Raw genomic sequence first — 14,790 nt, 5'->3', positions numbered from 1 at the left:
GGTTTTGTACAGAAATTTCTTAAATATAAGATAATTTAACCTATTGTCTTGAAAATATTACTTAGCAGTTAAGTGGCCACAGACCTGGGGGGTAACAACTTGAGTATACCAAAATTTGCAACTTAATACTAAACAAAAGGTATACAATACAGTTAATGCATGATATCAATTCAGTTGCTTTATATATCAGATCTTTGTTCCAAATAAAATGCTGAATCATTTGCCTTTTCTTTGCACAAGTACTATAAATACAGCTTCAAAATTATTTGTGCCAAGAGATATCTTGCCCTTCTGTTCATTTGAAACTTTTTTTGGAGACCATGCCCTGCACAGGCCAAATAGCATGAGAGTCGATGCCTGCATTTTAACCTTGTTCATGAATTGTGCTGCAGCTGTCTTGGACATACAGATGAACTGTTAATCACACCAGGCTGGCACACATCTTTATAATAAGGTGTCCTTCTTCTTTTTATGGTCTGACAGAAGGGATAGAATGTTTAAATTTCCTTGGGAGTCTGAGTTAACATTTCATGAGCAGTTGAAGTTTGTATTTCTCAGATGGCTGTAAGTAAACTACTCAACGCTATTTAACAGAATGAGATGGGAGAAAGAGCAGAAGGAAAATGGCAGAATTAAGCTTACTGTGTCTGCTGCCTTTTGCGCACTTGAAATGCTTATGAAGAGTTATGGGTGAATTCCAGCAGCTCTGTGAAAACCGCATCCATTTTGACAGAATTAAAGCCGTGGAAACAGAGAATTGTGAGGTGTTTGGCGTTTAACGCTCTGTGCTCCCCCCTCCATGCCTGGATTCTGGTCTGAAGATCAGCTGACAGTTCAGCCTGGTGGGAAACATTCTTCATTCAGCAGCATCATTTTGAAATGATGAAAAAAAGCCACATTGCATAGCATAAGTTAGAGGATTTAGCTCATATTTGTCTAGAAACCTTAATTTGCCTTGTTCTCCTGCCCTCGTGGAAGTATATGTTTTTGCCTTTCTTGGTAAGAGTACCTGACATTTGCAGCCTTTCTGGAACCTCTTGCCATAGACTCCAGGGGTTTTAAGTGTCAAATGTTCAGAGGCTGTTGCTGAAGCAGTGGACTGTTGGGAGTGAAATCTGAGCATGTTTTCACTGTACAAGTCTCTCTCTCAGTTGCTTGTCAGGCGTCTGCTGTCAATGCCAGTGCTGTAGTCTCTGGTGTGTTGAGTGGTGGCTGCCCCAGGCTGGCAGCCAAGCTCCACACAGCCTGGTTTGGGAGAGAATTGGGAGGGCAGATTAAGAACCTCAAGGCCTTTTTGCACTGGTGAGCAGACTGCGGGTGAACAAGAGTCTGACAGGGGACACCGCCAAGTTTGCAGAGCCCAGCAGACCAAAGGGAAAACCCAAGCCATTATAGTTCCATGTGCAGCAATAAAATTGGGATAGAGAGTGGAGGGATGAGGGTTTGGCAAAACCAGATGTCACTGTGAGGCCAACTGGACATTGCTGTGCTGTCAGGAGGTGGTGAGTGATCATTTTTCCATCATCTACCCTTTTTTATTTCTTAATTTACTAACCTAGCTTTATCTCCACCCAAGAGCTGCTTTGGGTAACCTGTTCCAGTGCCTCACCACACTTAGAGCAAATAATTTCTTCTTTCCTCTATTTCAGTCTGAACCCATTCAATTTCAATCCATTATTCCTTGTCCTATCAGTACAGTTCCTGACAAAGAGTCCCTCTCTGTCTTCCTTGTAGGCTCCTTTCAGATACTGGAAGGCTGCGATGAAATCTTCTTCAGGCTGAACAGCCCCAATTTTCTCAACCTGTCTTCATAGGAGAGATGCTCTTGTCCCCTTATCAACTTTGTGACCCTACTCTGGACTTGGTCCAACAGCTCCATTTCCTTCTTATCAGAATATCCTGTTGAGTGGTAGCCCTCAGCCATAAAAATGTCATGCACAATTTTTGAAAAAGCAATATCAAATACTATAATAAATCAGAATATTAACACACTTGCATGTTTAATATGAACCTCATTACACTTACTTACCCTAATCTTAGGCCTTTATTTCCTTTGAAGCTGTTTTCCTGATATGTGATTTGTTTGGGTCCAGCAGTGTCTGAGTTCCATGTTGTTCTGCAGAGGTTGTTTCAGTACTCCCTCAGTGCTTTTACCTGAGAATGACTTCATAAACCATGGCAAGATTGCCTATATTAAACATTAAAAAAGGCTAGTAATGTCATCAATAGAAAGTAGGAGTTGAGGATATCTCTCTCACAAGTGCCAAAATTCCTCTGAACCGGCCAGTTTTATTATTTGCCAGCAGTTCCTACATTAGCGTGCCCCACTGCTTCCAACATTACTGCCTTGGCACTCCTCCTCCTCATCCCCCAGAGAAAAGCAGGGATGCCCTCTCTGGCTACTCTATCTTATCAGTCTCTTAGGAAGAAACAAACAGGAGAGGTGTAGCTGCATTGCTGACCCTGGAGAGCTTGGAAAACAGCTCCATCTTATTTCAGGTAGTTCTGGATGCCTTCTGCCTCTCTCGAAGGTAACTCACTTTCAGTAAAAGTGGCAGGCACCTTTGCTTCCAGAACACAAGTTTAACCTGTTGTAAACAGCAGTCAGTCAGTCTTGGCACGGATGTAGCCTGGGGCAGCCTCAGCTTTCAGAAATGGCCAAGTCTATTTCTGTGGTACAGGAGGCTCCCTCAGCACCCTGGGTGGTTTGGGTCTCCTCCCTCACCAGAGCTCTGAGTGCTCCTCTGCCCTTGTTTTTGGCCAATCTCCTCTACTGCTGTCTTCTCCTTATTGTTTTGGTTACTTTTAGTGTTTAGTACACATTTCTGCAACTACTATCAGCAAGGATCTTGCATTACATGCACAGATCATACATACAGAAGCTTTAAGGCTTCTGCAAGTCATTTTGTTTTAATTTCCTCAATTTTCCTATCCATGTCTCTTTGTGGTTCTTTTCATACATCTGTCTACATCACTTTGAAGAGTCAGCTTATTTATTTCAAAAGTGCACAACAACTGGTTTTCTTGAATAATTTCCTGGGTAAATTATGCAATCTTACACTGAATGTTGTATCAACCATGAATATGTGGGGTGGTATCATCATTCTTGATATGAGAGTTGGCACTATAGAGAAAAGATTTTGCTGCAAGACATTAGGAATAAAAAGAAAGGAAATGTGAGTTTACTGATCTGATTGCAAGCCAACTGACAACCAAACCTCTACACGAAGGATTTAGACAATTAAGGACTCCTGCTTTATTTTAAATTATATTCTTCTTTCACAGAGGCAGCAATATACATTTACAGTGAATCTTCCCCTAACGTGATGCAGTAACTGCTTTTCAGTTTCCTTGTGTTTCACAACAGAGACGAAAGACATTTTGTGCAGCATCTGATGGAAACCGAACTTTTGAAATCAGTAAATCAGTGACTCCTTGTGCCTTTAAAACCAAATTATAGTTCAGAAATTCTGGACTTCTAGGCTGCTGTACATTTACTCCCACCTTTTGAAGGAAAATATTGTAAATTTTTACCCCCATTTCTTAGGTACAAAAAAAAGAAAAACGAAAAGAAAAAAAGACGGAAAAAAAGTACTCTGCATTTCTATTGGTGTTCAGCTGAAGCTGCAGTTTCACTTTGAACAGAATTGAAACTCGAGCTCTTAGATGGTTGACAGCAAATTCCTAATATAAAAAAAAAGTCAACCTTATTCCAAAAGGAAATGCTAAGTGTCAGTACAGCTATTAAAATTTCCACAGTTTGTAGGTTTAGGCTGCAAGGGAGATCTCCAAGGATACTGAGCACCTGTCAAAGATTACAGGGTTGTGTGACTGGACACTGTGATTTAGAAAACCTTCTTGCAATCAAAGCAAGTGGACATTAAGCATCACATGCTCCAGTGTCATGTACCAGGGAATGGCTGGGTGCTTGAAGAAATCAACATACACAGTCAAACTTGTGCCAACTCATTCTCTTCTTTCATGATTAATTAGGCATATTTGGTGAATAATTATAAACGAGTGGAAGGTAACTTTCCTTTGTGGTCACATAGAGTGTGAAAAATCCAGAGCGGAATAACTAGTGTGTGGTGTTTGTAGTGCAGGTTTTCATCCTACTGGAAATGTGTTGAATGTCCTTGCAGCACATAGTAGGATTTTAGTAAGATTTCTGCATCAGTTACAGTAGCACTCAGTGAAAACCTCAGTGCATCTTGCGTGAAAAGCAAAACCCAGTTATCAATAAAGAGCAGAGGAATCATACTTTGTTGTAGTATTTTAGTATTCAGCCACAAGGGTGAGAAATATAGTCCCTAATTAATATAGCTGGGAATTAATGAGCCTTTTCCTAGACCCTGAATAAAATGGCAATGACTTTCTTGTTTTTGTGTTCGTGTCTAAATGACTCAGACTCTAAACACAGGGAATATGCAAATATGACTGCAAATTCTTTCCCTGTTCATTCTTCAGGTTCCAGGCGTCTGAAATGAGTTTCTCAGCTCCATCATGGTCAAAGAAATTATGAATTGCTATTTAAAATGTAAATAAAAATATGTAGGGAAAGAAGACATGAAAAACCCCACAAACTCCACCTAATAAATATCCTAATCATTGAACTAGTCTATTCTGCTAAGCACAGAGACTTCTAGGTAAGAAACTCTCAGACAGACACCGTGTTCTGTGTAATGCTGGATTGTCACCAGCTTAAGTCTATCTTTGTAATTTTTAATTCTGACCCTTCTACACTCTCCCATGCAATTTTCACCTTTCTGTATGCTGTTTCCTATGCCCTTACCACTGTATTTTTTATCATGCTTTATTTTGGTTCCCTTCCCCAAAGTCCCATTCACTTAATAGACATTTCTTCCGTAAAGTATTCAGCTTAGAACTGTCTCAGTTCTTGAAGCTATTTGCATCAGGAATGAATGCCAAAAAAATAATAATAATTATAAAAATTACTAAGCTTCTAAATCTAAACTATTTTTAACATCAATTGACTATGTCTGTATCTCTATTCATGCAACTTATACTAAAAAAGAGGGATAGGTAAAAGGAGGAACTTGATCTCCTGCAAATGTTAATTGTCTGAAGTGACTGGTTATCCTTATGTAGTGCGTTTGTCTCCCAGCTGATTGATTTTAAACTTTGTGGCCAAATACTTCGCAACTGTCCCCCTTCAGAGTTTCCTGTGGCTTGGATATTTATCTCCTCTGAGTAGGTCTTATAGTTCTTTATGGTGTGACACTGTAGCAAGGTAAAGCACAGTTTGAAATGAAAACTTCAAAAATAACGAAGATAACAGTGAATTGCAGCATATAAATTGCAGAATAAAAGCACTTGAATTTATGAGTAATGTGAAAATTTGTTTAAAAGGGGGAAAATAAGAGTACTCCATTATTTCTTAGGGGTGGAGCAGAAAATGAGGTACTGTTCTTTTAAGTACAAATATTTGAGGAAGTGGGTTGCAACAGTTGTTTCACATTCAATTATTTCTCAAGTTGCAGTTGAGGTGAAGAGTAATAATAGAGCAGTGATTACTGCTGTTGTCTTGAGTATGTTATGTCATATTATACTCTCCTCCGGACCTCATCTGAACCAGTAGGGACCACTTATATGCCGTTTTCTTCTGCTCTGATTTACAGGCTCTTCAAACAAAAAATCTGCCAGATCTGGAAGCATACAGAAAATGGTATGTTAAACTTTCATTTTAAATTTGCTTTTACACCTCTTTTACTGAACTGTTGTGGAAGACTTTAAGAACATTTTCTGCTTTCTAACTGTTCAGTTTTACTATTATAATTAGAAGATGCAGTGCATTATGAAAGGAAGGGAAAGCATTTATTTCCTCTAATACTTATTTGTACTGCAGTGCTACAGAACATGCATAATAACGTCTTTTCTGATTGCTGTAACTTCTGAGGTGTTCATTTTTCTCTACACTTTCCTCCTGTTACCTTTTAAAATACATGTGAAATCTCTACAGAAAATCTTTCTTCAGAAACACCTAGTCATACTGTTGCTGAACATTTGAAGAACACGAAATCATTAAGGGTTTTTGCACATGCCCATTAGGATCAGTAGATTACTGCTTTTTGAACTTCTTATGAAGCCAAATGTAGATCACAGAGAAAAGAACAGTTCACATGCAGACTCCAGCTGTACTTTTAAACAAGCTTCTCGTTGCAAAGGTGTTGCTTGTTTCTCCTATTTAAAAGTCTTTTTATTTGTTCTGGTACTTAAACAGCTCCTAAATGTTACACATGCAAATGGTCAGATACAACACCAGAATGCAACAGCTTACAGTTAAAATACATAATACATTACAAAGATATTAGGAAAGAGAAGAATATGCAAAGCAATGAAGCACAAAGATGGTAGGAGCTAGGCTGGCTCTGCAACAACACTTAGGTTCCTAATAATACTGTAATACGTGAGAGTTCAAAATCTGAGCATTGTAACTGCTCCAAAGGTCTTCTTTGACTTCTTAAGAAACCTAGAAGCATATTTATGAAGACTTTTAAGGCCCATATTCATTGCACCTGATTTCAGGCACCTAAATCAGCAGTGTGAGTCTCTGGTGTGTAGTCAGTCAGAGCTTCTTCCATCTCCATAGCCCAGCAGCACCTACAGAGGGGCTCCCTGTCCCTCTCTCTCTCTCTCTGTCTCTCTCTCTCTCCCTCCCTCCTCTCCCACTCTCTCTTGAACGTTGGTGCAGCCCAGGTTGGTGACAATGAATTGAGGACCTAGGGTAAGCACCTGAAATTAAGGGCCTGAGTGCAGTGGCTGCTTATGAGTTCATGTAGGAAGTTTGTGTTGTCAATCTGGACTGCAATCACACCTTGCCCGTCCTGCTCTCGTGCTTGGATAGAATGGCTTAATGTGGTTTATCAGATCTTTAAAGGTTAAATCTAATTTACTTTTCCTTCCTTCCTTTAAAGTTAGAATGGCTCCTGGTGTCTGATGTGCAGCAACTGTCAGTATTTCCCTCAGTGACTGCAGGTTCTTTGTCCATGGCTGGTGATGACTGGCACTTCATGCTCTGCTGTGTTGTGCATCAACAGATAAAGGTAATTGGCACCAATACAATGGAGCAATATGTCCTGCAGTGCAGAGTCTCTGCAGTTCCCTACCACCTCTCTACCATGCTCCATGGGAACCTGCCTTGGATAATGGTCCTGGCCCTGGGGTCCATTGGTCTGCTAAAGCAAGAGATGGAGGGAGGCAGGTGCTGGGACATCATAGGCCATTTGGTTAGGATAGGCACTCTTTGGCTTTTCTTTAGTCTCATAATGTCTTTTACATGCATAATATGGTGTATTTCCTGGAAAAAAGGATGGAAGGAAGGAAGGCAAAATATTTGCAAGATTATATAAAGATTTTTCTTTGGCAATACCTCTTGTCATTTGAATAAAGACCTTCAGGTTTCCATGTAATGAATAGCAATGGTAGAGCCCTCCCTTCTCCCTTTCACATCCCTGACTGCATTAGTGGAGAAAAGAGAATTTAAAAAAAAGATCTAGGGAGCTGGGAGGAAATGAATGCTTATTATCTTTTCCAAATTTGCTCCCCACATACTGTGATTATTCTTATGCATCATTTTCATCCAAAGACTTTTCTACATCAGGAAATCAGAAAAGTTAATCCTCCTCTCAAGGGGATTGGTTAGACTGAGCTGAAAATGCTGGTAAACTCTCTTACGCAGTGGTGTCCCTCTGGGTGAGAGTCCAGTGTGAATTCCACGATGAATAACCAAATGGTGGTTAGTTTGATTCCTATCAGCCATATTATTTAGCTCCTTTGCCTTTTCTAAGAGGATCTGCTGAAAAGAAAGTGGCACTGTAGCATTGCCAGGGAATAGGAAATGCTGGGGTGTAGTACTGTACTAGGTTACATCTGCAGTGGACTGTATTGAGGCTCTGAATCCCCAAAGTGATGCCATTAGGCTGTGGACTCTAGATAGCAGAAGTGCAGTGCTGTGTGAGACTTGATCTGCCTTCTCACACACCTGCTGCCCTGCAGTTCACTCTTCCAGGTACATGGATGCAGAGGTAGGTTTAGCATAGTTCTATAAGGTAACGCAAAAGCACAAGGTTGTCTAGGAGACACGGTAAACAGAGCATACAACAGGAAGGCTCGCTTCACTTCAAGTCTGTGTCACCTGCAAGGCATGTCTTTGTAGCACTCAACAAGGTTTGCACAGACTGCTTGAGCAGGTCTCTGTATATTCTTGTGCCCCAGCTAAAGAGAAAAAACCATTTCCTTGTATCTTGGACATTTTACCTAATCATCCAATTTTCTGCTGCTCACCTGGGTTTTAACATTTAATCAATATTATCCAGACAAATCCTGCTTATTTAAGAGCCCTCTATGTGTTGTGCATCTCCAAGCCTTCAACACTGAGTTTTCAAGGGAGAAATGGCCAGCACCCGACGCCAGCAGTTAAGATGTTGGGCAGTGCAGCAAAATGGTCACAGCCTCTCTGCCTGTGTCACACAAGCCAAGGCTGGCAGCTTGCCAGCCAGGGTTTCTTTGACACCGACCACTGCTGAGGAAGTAAGGGGTAAGCTGTGACATATTAAAAGCTTATTGTCCTTCCCATAATACACATAAATCTATAAAGTAGGCAAGAGCACAAAGACTTGACAGACACAGAGAATGTTTTGAAAGTTTCTTTAAATGCCTGTGGGATTTTGGCTCTGGATATTTAATGCTTATGAGTCTTACATGGAACATGCTCAATTTTAACCTGTCTTTGATTTTCATTTTCACACTTCACATTGCTACAGCATTTTCTCAGCCCCCTGTCCTTATTGAAGAGTGAAAATGCAAGGCGGTATTAAACCTTATGGAAATAAAGCCATAGACTGGCTTAGGTCAACTCTCCACCTGTGCTGATGCTTCAGTAAGTTTGAAAGTTTACACTAGTTTTTAAGGGACTGTAGATTTTATCTATCATACACTATGAAACAGTAACTTTGCTCATCTACTCCAGTATGCAATGGCAATCTGCTGGAAGTTTAACACCTCCTGTTTCCCCTGAAAAGAAAAGAACATTCACAGAGATGTAAATTTCAATCACCTGTGTTGCCACTTTTTCAGTAGATTTTTTTACCAATTCCTTATTTAGAGAGTGATATTTATATTAACGCAGCAATACATCCTGATAATAAAGTAAGGAATACCAATAAAATACCAACAAAACTTATAATCCTACCTGCACATCTACAAGTGTAGACCTATTTGGTCTGCCCCAGTGTGTGGGTGAAATGTTTAATTACCTTAAACTAATACCTGTGTTTCCTTATTTTTAGGTACCTCATGCAAAGATGTCAAATGCTTTGCTATTTGTCTTGCTCTTCCTGTTTCCAACGCTGCTGTCTGGAGCTTGGTTTCCCAAAACTTTACCCTGTGATGTTAAATCTTCAGAAGGTACTGTGACAGTGGACTGCACCTACCGGCGTCTCACACAAGTCCCCAGGGGGATCCCTGAAAACGTTACCAACCTCACCCTGAGTATTAACCATATTCCCCATATCTATCCAACATCCTTTGCTCAACTTAAAAACCTCATGGAGATTGACTTCAGATGCAACTGTGTGCCTGTCAGACTGGGGCCCAAAGATCTTGTCTGCAACAGAAGACTGGAGATTGAGAATGGCAGTTTTGCTGCCCTGACAAGACTGAAGTCACTGTACTTGGATGCAAACCAGCTGTTGGAAATACCCCGAGGTCTTCCTGCTACTTTAACCCTGCTGAGCCTGGAAGCAAATACTATCTTTTCTATCCAAAAAGCCAACTTGTCAGAGCTAGGAAACATAGAGGTATTGTATCTGGGACAGAACTGCTACTACCGCAATCCATGCAATGTTTCATTTGAGATTGAGGAAACAGCCTTTCTGGAGCTGAAAAAATTAACAGTACTATCCCTGAAGTCCAACAACTTAACACATATTCCACCCAATTTGTCATCTACTTTGAAGGAACTGTATATTTACAATAACAGGATTCAAGTGATTCAAGAGCAGGATTTAAGTGCCCTTCCCAACCTCGAAATTCTCGATCTAAGTGGCAACTGCCCACGTTGCTATAATGCCCCATATCCCTGCATTCCGTGCACCAGGGGCTCGATTCAGATACATTCAAAGGCTTTTGATTCCTTGAAAAATTTAAGAATTTTGCGACTTCACAGTAACTCTCTTCAGAGCATACCCAGCAGTTGGTTTAAAAACATCAAGAACCTCAAAGAACTTGACCTCTCCCAAAATTTCCTCATGAAGGAGATTGGAGATGCTCAGTTTTTGAAGTTGGTCCCCAGCCTGGTGGAGCTTGATCTGTCCTTTAATTTTGAACTCAAGTTGTATTCTCCCTTCTTGAAACTGTCTGAGACATTTTCTTCCCTCTCTAACCTGGAAACCTTGAGGCTCAAGGGTTATGTCTTTAAAGAACTGAGAGAGGAGGATCTACGCCCACTGCTCAGTCTTAGGAATCTCACCGTCTTGGATCTTGGGACTAATTTTATTAAAGTTGCAAACCTGACAGTGTTCGAAGAATTCCCAGCTCTTAAGTTCATAGACCTCTCAGTGAATAAAATTTCTCCTTCTTCAGGGGAAAGCAACTCCAATGGATTCTGCTCTAATCTTGGGTTTTCAGTAGAGCAGTACAACAGGCAAATACTACAAGAGATGCATTATTTTAGGTATGATGTGTATGGGCGAAGTTGCCGTTCCAAAGATAAAGAGGCTGCTTCCTACCAATCTTCAGTTAAGGAAGATTGCCTGCAATTTGGAAAAACTCTGGATTTGAGCAGAAATAATGTATTTTTTATTAACCCCTCAGACTTCCAGGGACTTAGCTCCCTTACCTGTCTCAACTTGTCAGATAATGCAATAAGTCAAACTTTAAATGGAAGTGAATTCTCCTCCTTGTCTGGATTGAAATATCTGGATTTTTCTAACAACAGGGTTGATTTGCTATACCAAACTGCTTTCAAAGAGCTAGAACACTTAGAAATTCTTGACCTGAGCAATAATCAACATTATTTTCTGGCAGAAGGTGTTACTCATGTGCTTAATTTTGTGAAAAACCTAGACCATTTGAGGAAACTGATGATGAATGATAATGACATTTCTACCACCATTAACACAGGAATGGAAAGTCAGTCTCTTCAAATTTTAGAATTTAGAGGAAATCGTTTAGATGTTTTATGGATGGATGGCAATGCTAGATACTTATCCTTCTTCAAGAATCTGACCAGCCTGGAAGAACTGGATATTTCCTTCAACTCACTCAGTTTTTTGCCTCCCACTGTTTTTGAAGCAATGCCTCCCAAACTCAAGCTCCTCAACTTAACCAATAATCGATTGAAGAGTTTCAACTGGGAAAACCTCCACTATCTGAAGAAACTAGTAACTCTGGACCTGAGCAATAACCTTCTGACCACTGTTCCCCGAGAACTGTCCAATTGCTCCTCATCACTGCAAGAACTGATGCTTCGAAACAATCATATTCATCAGCTAACCAAACATTTTCTCAGAGGTGCTTTTAAACTGAGATATTTGGACCTCAGCTCAAACAAGATTGAAGTAATTAAGAAATCTAGCTTCCCTGAAAATGTCATCAACAACCTGAAGATGCTGCTTTTGCATGGCAACCCTTTCAGGTGCAACTGCGAGGCCGTGTGGTTTGTCTGGTGGATCAATCAGACTCAGGTGACTATTCCTCTTCTGGCCTCAGACGTGATCTGTGCTGGCCCAGGGGCACATAAGGGCAGGAGCGTGGTTTTCTTGGATCTGTATACCTGTGAGCTGGACACCTCATATTTGATCCTGTACGCTCTATCAGCTTCAACCGTCCTCAGCTTTATGGTGCTTGCAGTGACGAGCCATCTGTACTTCTGGGATGTGTGGTATAGTTACCATTACTGCACCGCCAAGCTGAAGGGCTATCGGCGTTTATCTTTACCAGATGCCTGTTACGATGCTTTTATTGCCTATGACAACGAAGATCCAGCTGTGAATGACTGGGTGATGGAAGAACTGGTTAGAAGGCTCGAAGACCGAAAAGCCAGGCAGTTTAATTTATGCCTGGAAGCAAGGGACTGGCTCCCGGGACATCCGGTCTTTGACAACCTTTCCCAGAGCATTCAGCTGAGCAAAAAGACTGTGTTTGTGCTGACCAATAAGTATATTAAAAGTGGCAGTTTCAGAACAACCTTTTATATGGCCCACCAGCGGCTTCTAGATGAAAAACTGGATGTCATTATCTTGATATTTCTTGAGAAGGTTTTGCAGAAGTCGCGCTATGTCCGTCTGAGGAAGAGGCTGTGTCGAAATTCTGTCCTGGAATGGCCAACTAACCCTCAGTCTCAGCCCTTCTTCTGGCAGTGCCTGAAAAATGCCATAGCTACAAACAATTCACTGGCTTACAACAAGCTTCTCCAAGAAACTGTTTAACTCTACCCCTCCCCATAAAATTTGTTATGATGCGCATGCACCTGACTTGGGATTTATTACTCCAGAGCAAGAGATAATGCACTACACCCTGGAAGTCACTGGTTTAGAACAAAATTGCCACTTCCAGCTTTCAGTTCACTAGAGGCCTCTAGCATCTCCTGTGGTTGGGTCAAGTGTGGGTTAGACACTTTATCAACATACTCGACTACACAGACTGCAGGAGAGACCATGCCTGAAACTGCTGCTGTTCAGATATTGTTGGAGTAAATGTGATTTTCATAGAAAATTTTAGTTTCTGTATTTGAGGTATTTATGAAAAACAAGAGAAATGCTTGCTGGCATATTTGTCTCTGAAAATGCATTTAGTAAAACTCATGCTTTGATCTTAGGAGTTGGGAAAATACAAGGTTTCTTCTCTTTTCGTGTTAGGCTTCCATCTTCTGAGTCTACCACTTCTGTCCGAGTGGGGAACAGTCCTAATCAATGGGGATAAGAAATTCTGTTGAGACTTCTGTCAGAGGTTTGTGTCTGGTACAGGAACTCTCCCATTTTTGCACTGCCAAAAACCTCGTAAATCTGAAGAAACTTTGAAGAATGTGTGTGGACTAAAATGGGAAGGTGTCTGAGAAACAAGTTCAGAAGGGTTTGTAGGCTGTGGGTGGGAAGGAGTTATAAGATAAAGGGAGTCCTTGTGCATGGAGCTGCTGCATGGGAGCAAGAAGAGGGATTAGGATAGCAGATAGGTAGAGGGAGAGGCACAAGGCAGATGGACAAAATCAATTAGACCACAGACACGAAGAAGTAGATTATCTTCCAGATCCCTTCCAATCCAAACCATTCTATGATCTCAGCTGCCTCTGGTGGTTCCTTTCCTAACTTTCCTGTCTGGTCCTTTCTTTAAATAGTTCCTTTTTGATTTAGTTGTAGGCAGGCAGGCAAGATCACAGACACAAACAAGAAAACTAATGTTCATATAATAATATTACAGATAGTAAGGGTGTTTTTCCTCCAAATTTATCATAGTGGTGTTACTAATTAACAACAGAAGCAGGAGAAAGAGCAGGGCCTATTTAGAAGTGTGAGTGTTTTATGGTTTTATTTTGATATTGGAAGAAGGATCTGGGGAACTACAGGCCTGTCAGCCTGACACCAGTGCCAGGGAAGGTCATGAAGATCATCTCTAATGCCATCATGCAACAAGTACAGGACAACCGGGGATAAGGTCCAGCCAGCATGGATTTATGAAGGGCAGGTCTTACCTGACCAATCTGATCTCCTTCTGTGACAAAATGACCTGCTTAGCAGATGATATTATTGTCTAGATATTAGTAAAGCCTTTGACATTATTTCCCATAGCATTCTCCTAGAGAAACTGTCTTATCATGATGTGGACAGATGTACTCTTCACCAGGTAAAAACTGGCTGGATGGCCTGGCCCAGAGAAAGGTGGTGAATGGAGTTACATCCAGCTGGCAGCTGATCACTGGTGGTGAAAAAGAACTTGGGGGTGCTGAATGGCAGCTGGCTGAGCATGAGCCAGCAGTGTGCCCAGGTGGCCAAGAAGGCTGGTGGCATCCTGGCTTATATCAGAAATAGTATGACCAGAAGGACTAGGTCATTTTCCAGCTGCACTCAGGAGGCTGCACTTTGAATTCTGTGTTCAGTTCTGGGCCCCTCACTACAAGAAAGACATTGAGGTGCTGTAGAGTGTCCAGAGAAGGGCAACAAACCTGGTGAAGGATCTGGAGCACAAGTCCTATGAGGAATGGCTGAGGGAGCTGGGATTATTTAGGCTGGAGAAAAGGAGGCTGACAGGAGACCTTATGGCTCTCTATAACTACCTGAAAGGATGTTTTAGTGAGGTGGGAGTCAATCTCTTCTCCCAGGTAGCAAGTGACAGGATTAGAGGAAATGGCCTGAAGCTATGCCAGAGTAGGTTTACATTAGATATCATGAAAAAAACATGTGGATATGGCACTTGAGGATACACTTGAAGGGTAAACATAGTGGTGGTGCTGAGCTGACAGTTGGAATTGGTGTTCTTAAAGGCCTTTCCAACCTTAACAATTCTATGATTCTGTGGTTTCTCATGGCTGTCTGTAAACCTAAACAATTTGTGTCTCTAAATAGAACATGATCTGTAATACAGCTATCTTCATGGGGTAGAATCATAGAATAATACCATGGTTTGGGTTGGAAGAGACCTTAAAGATAATTCCATTCAAACGTCTTGCCATGGGCAGGGACACTTTCCAGTTCACCAGATTGTTCAAACCCCTATCCAACCTGGCCTTGAATACAAGGATGGGGCATCCACAGCTTCTCTAGGCAATCTGAGTGT

General features: G+C 41.2%; 1 protein-coding gene across 2 annotated transcripts; it reads left to right on the top strand.

Moving 5' to 3' along the window:
* Positions 1-4,300: 4,300 nt before the first annotated feature.
* On the top strand, positions 4,301-12,841 carry LOC103760331 (toll-like receptor 7). 2 transcript variants are annotated; one of them, XM_018084393.2, is made up of 3 exons: positions 4,301-5,686; positions 6,940-7,064; positions 9,309-12,841. In XM_018084393.2, the coding sequence occupies exons 1-3, from the start codon at positions 5,557-5,559 to the stop codon at positions 12,447-12,449; spliced, it is 3,396 nt and encodes a 1,131-aa protein (XP_017939882.1). In that variant the 5' UTR covers positions 4,301-5,556; the 3' UTR covers positions 12,450-12,841. The 2 variants fall into 2 exon arrangements, with proteins under 2 accessions (XP_017939882.1, XP_008925068.2); XM_008926820.3 differs by lacking the exon at positions 4,301-5,686 and having other exon boundaries at positions 6,910-7,064.
* The last annotated feature ends 1,949 nt before the right edge of the window (positions 12,842-14,790 follow it).

The sequence above is a fragment of the Manacus vitellinus genome, unplaced genomic scaffold (genome assembly GCF_001715985.3).
Source record: "Manacus vitellinus isolate BGI_N305 unplaced genomic scaffold, ASM171598v3 scaffold_7_pilon, whole genome shotgun sequence".
Classification (NCBI taxonomy): domain Eukaryota; kingdom Metazoa; phylum Chordata; class Aves; order Passeriformes; family Pipridae; genus Manacus; species Manacus vitellinus.
This window is presented reverse-complemented; position numbering and strand designations above follow the sequence as displayed.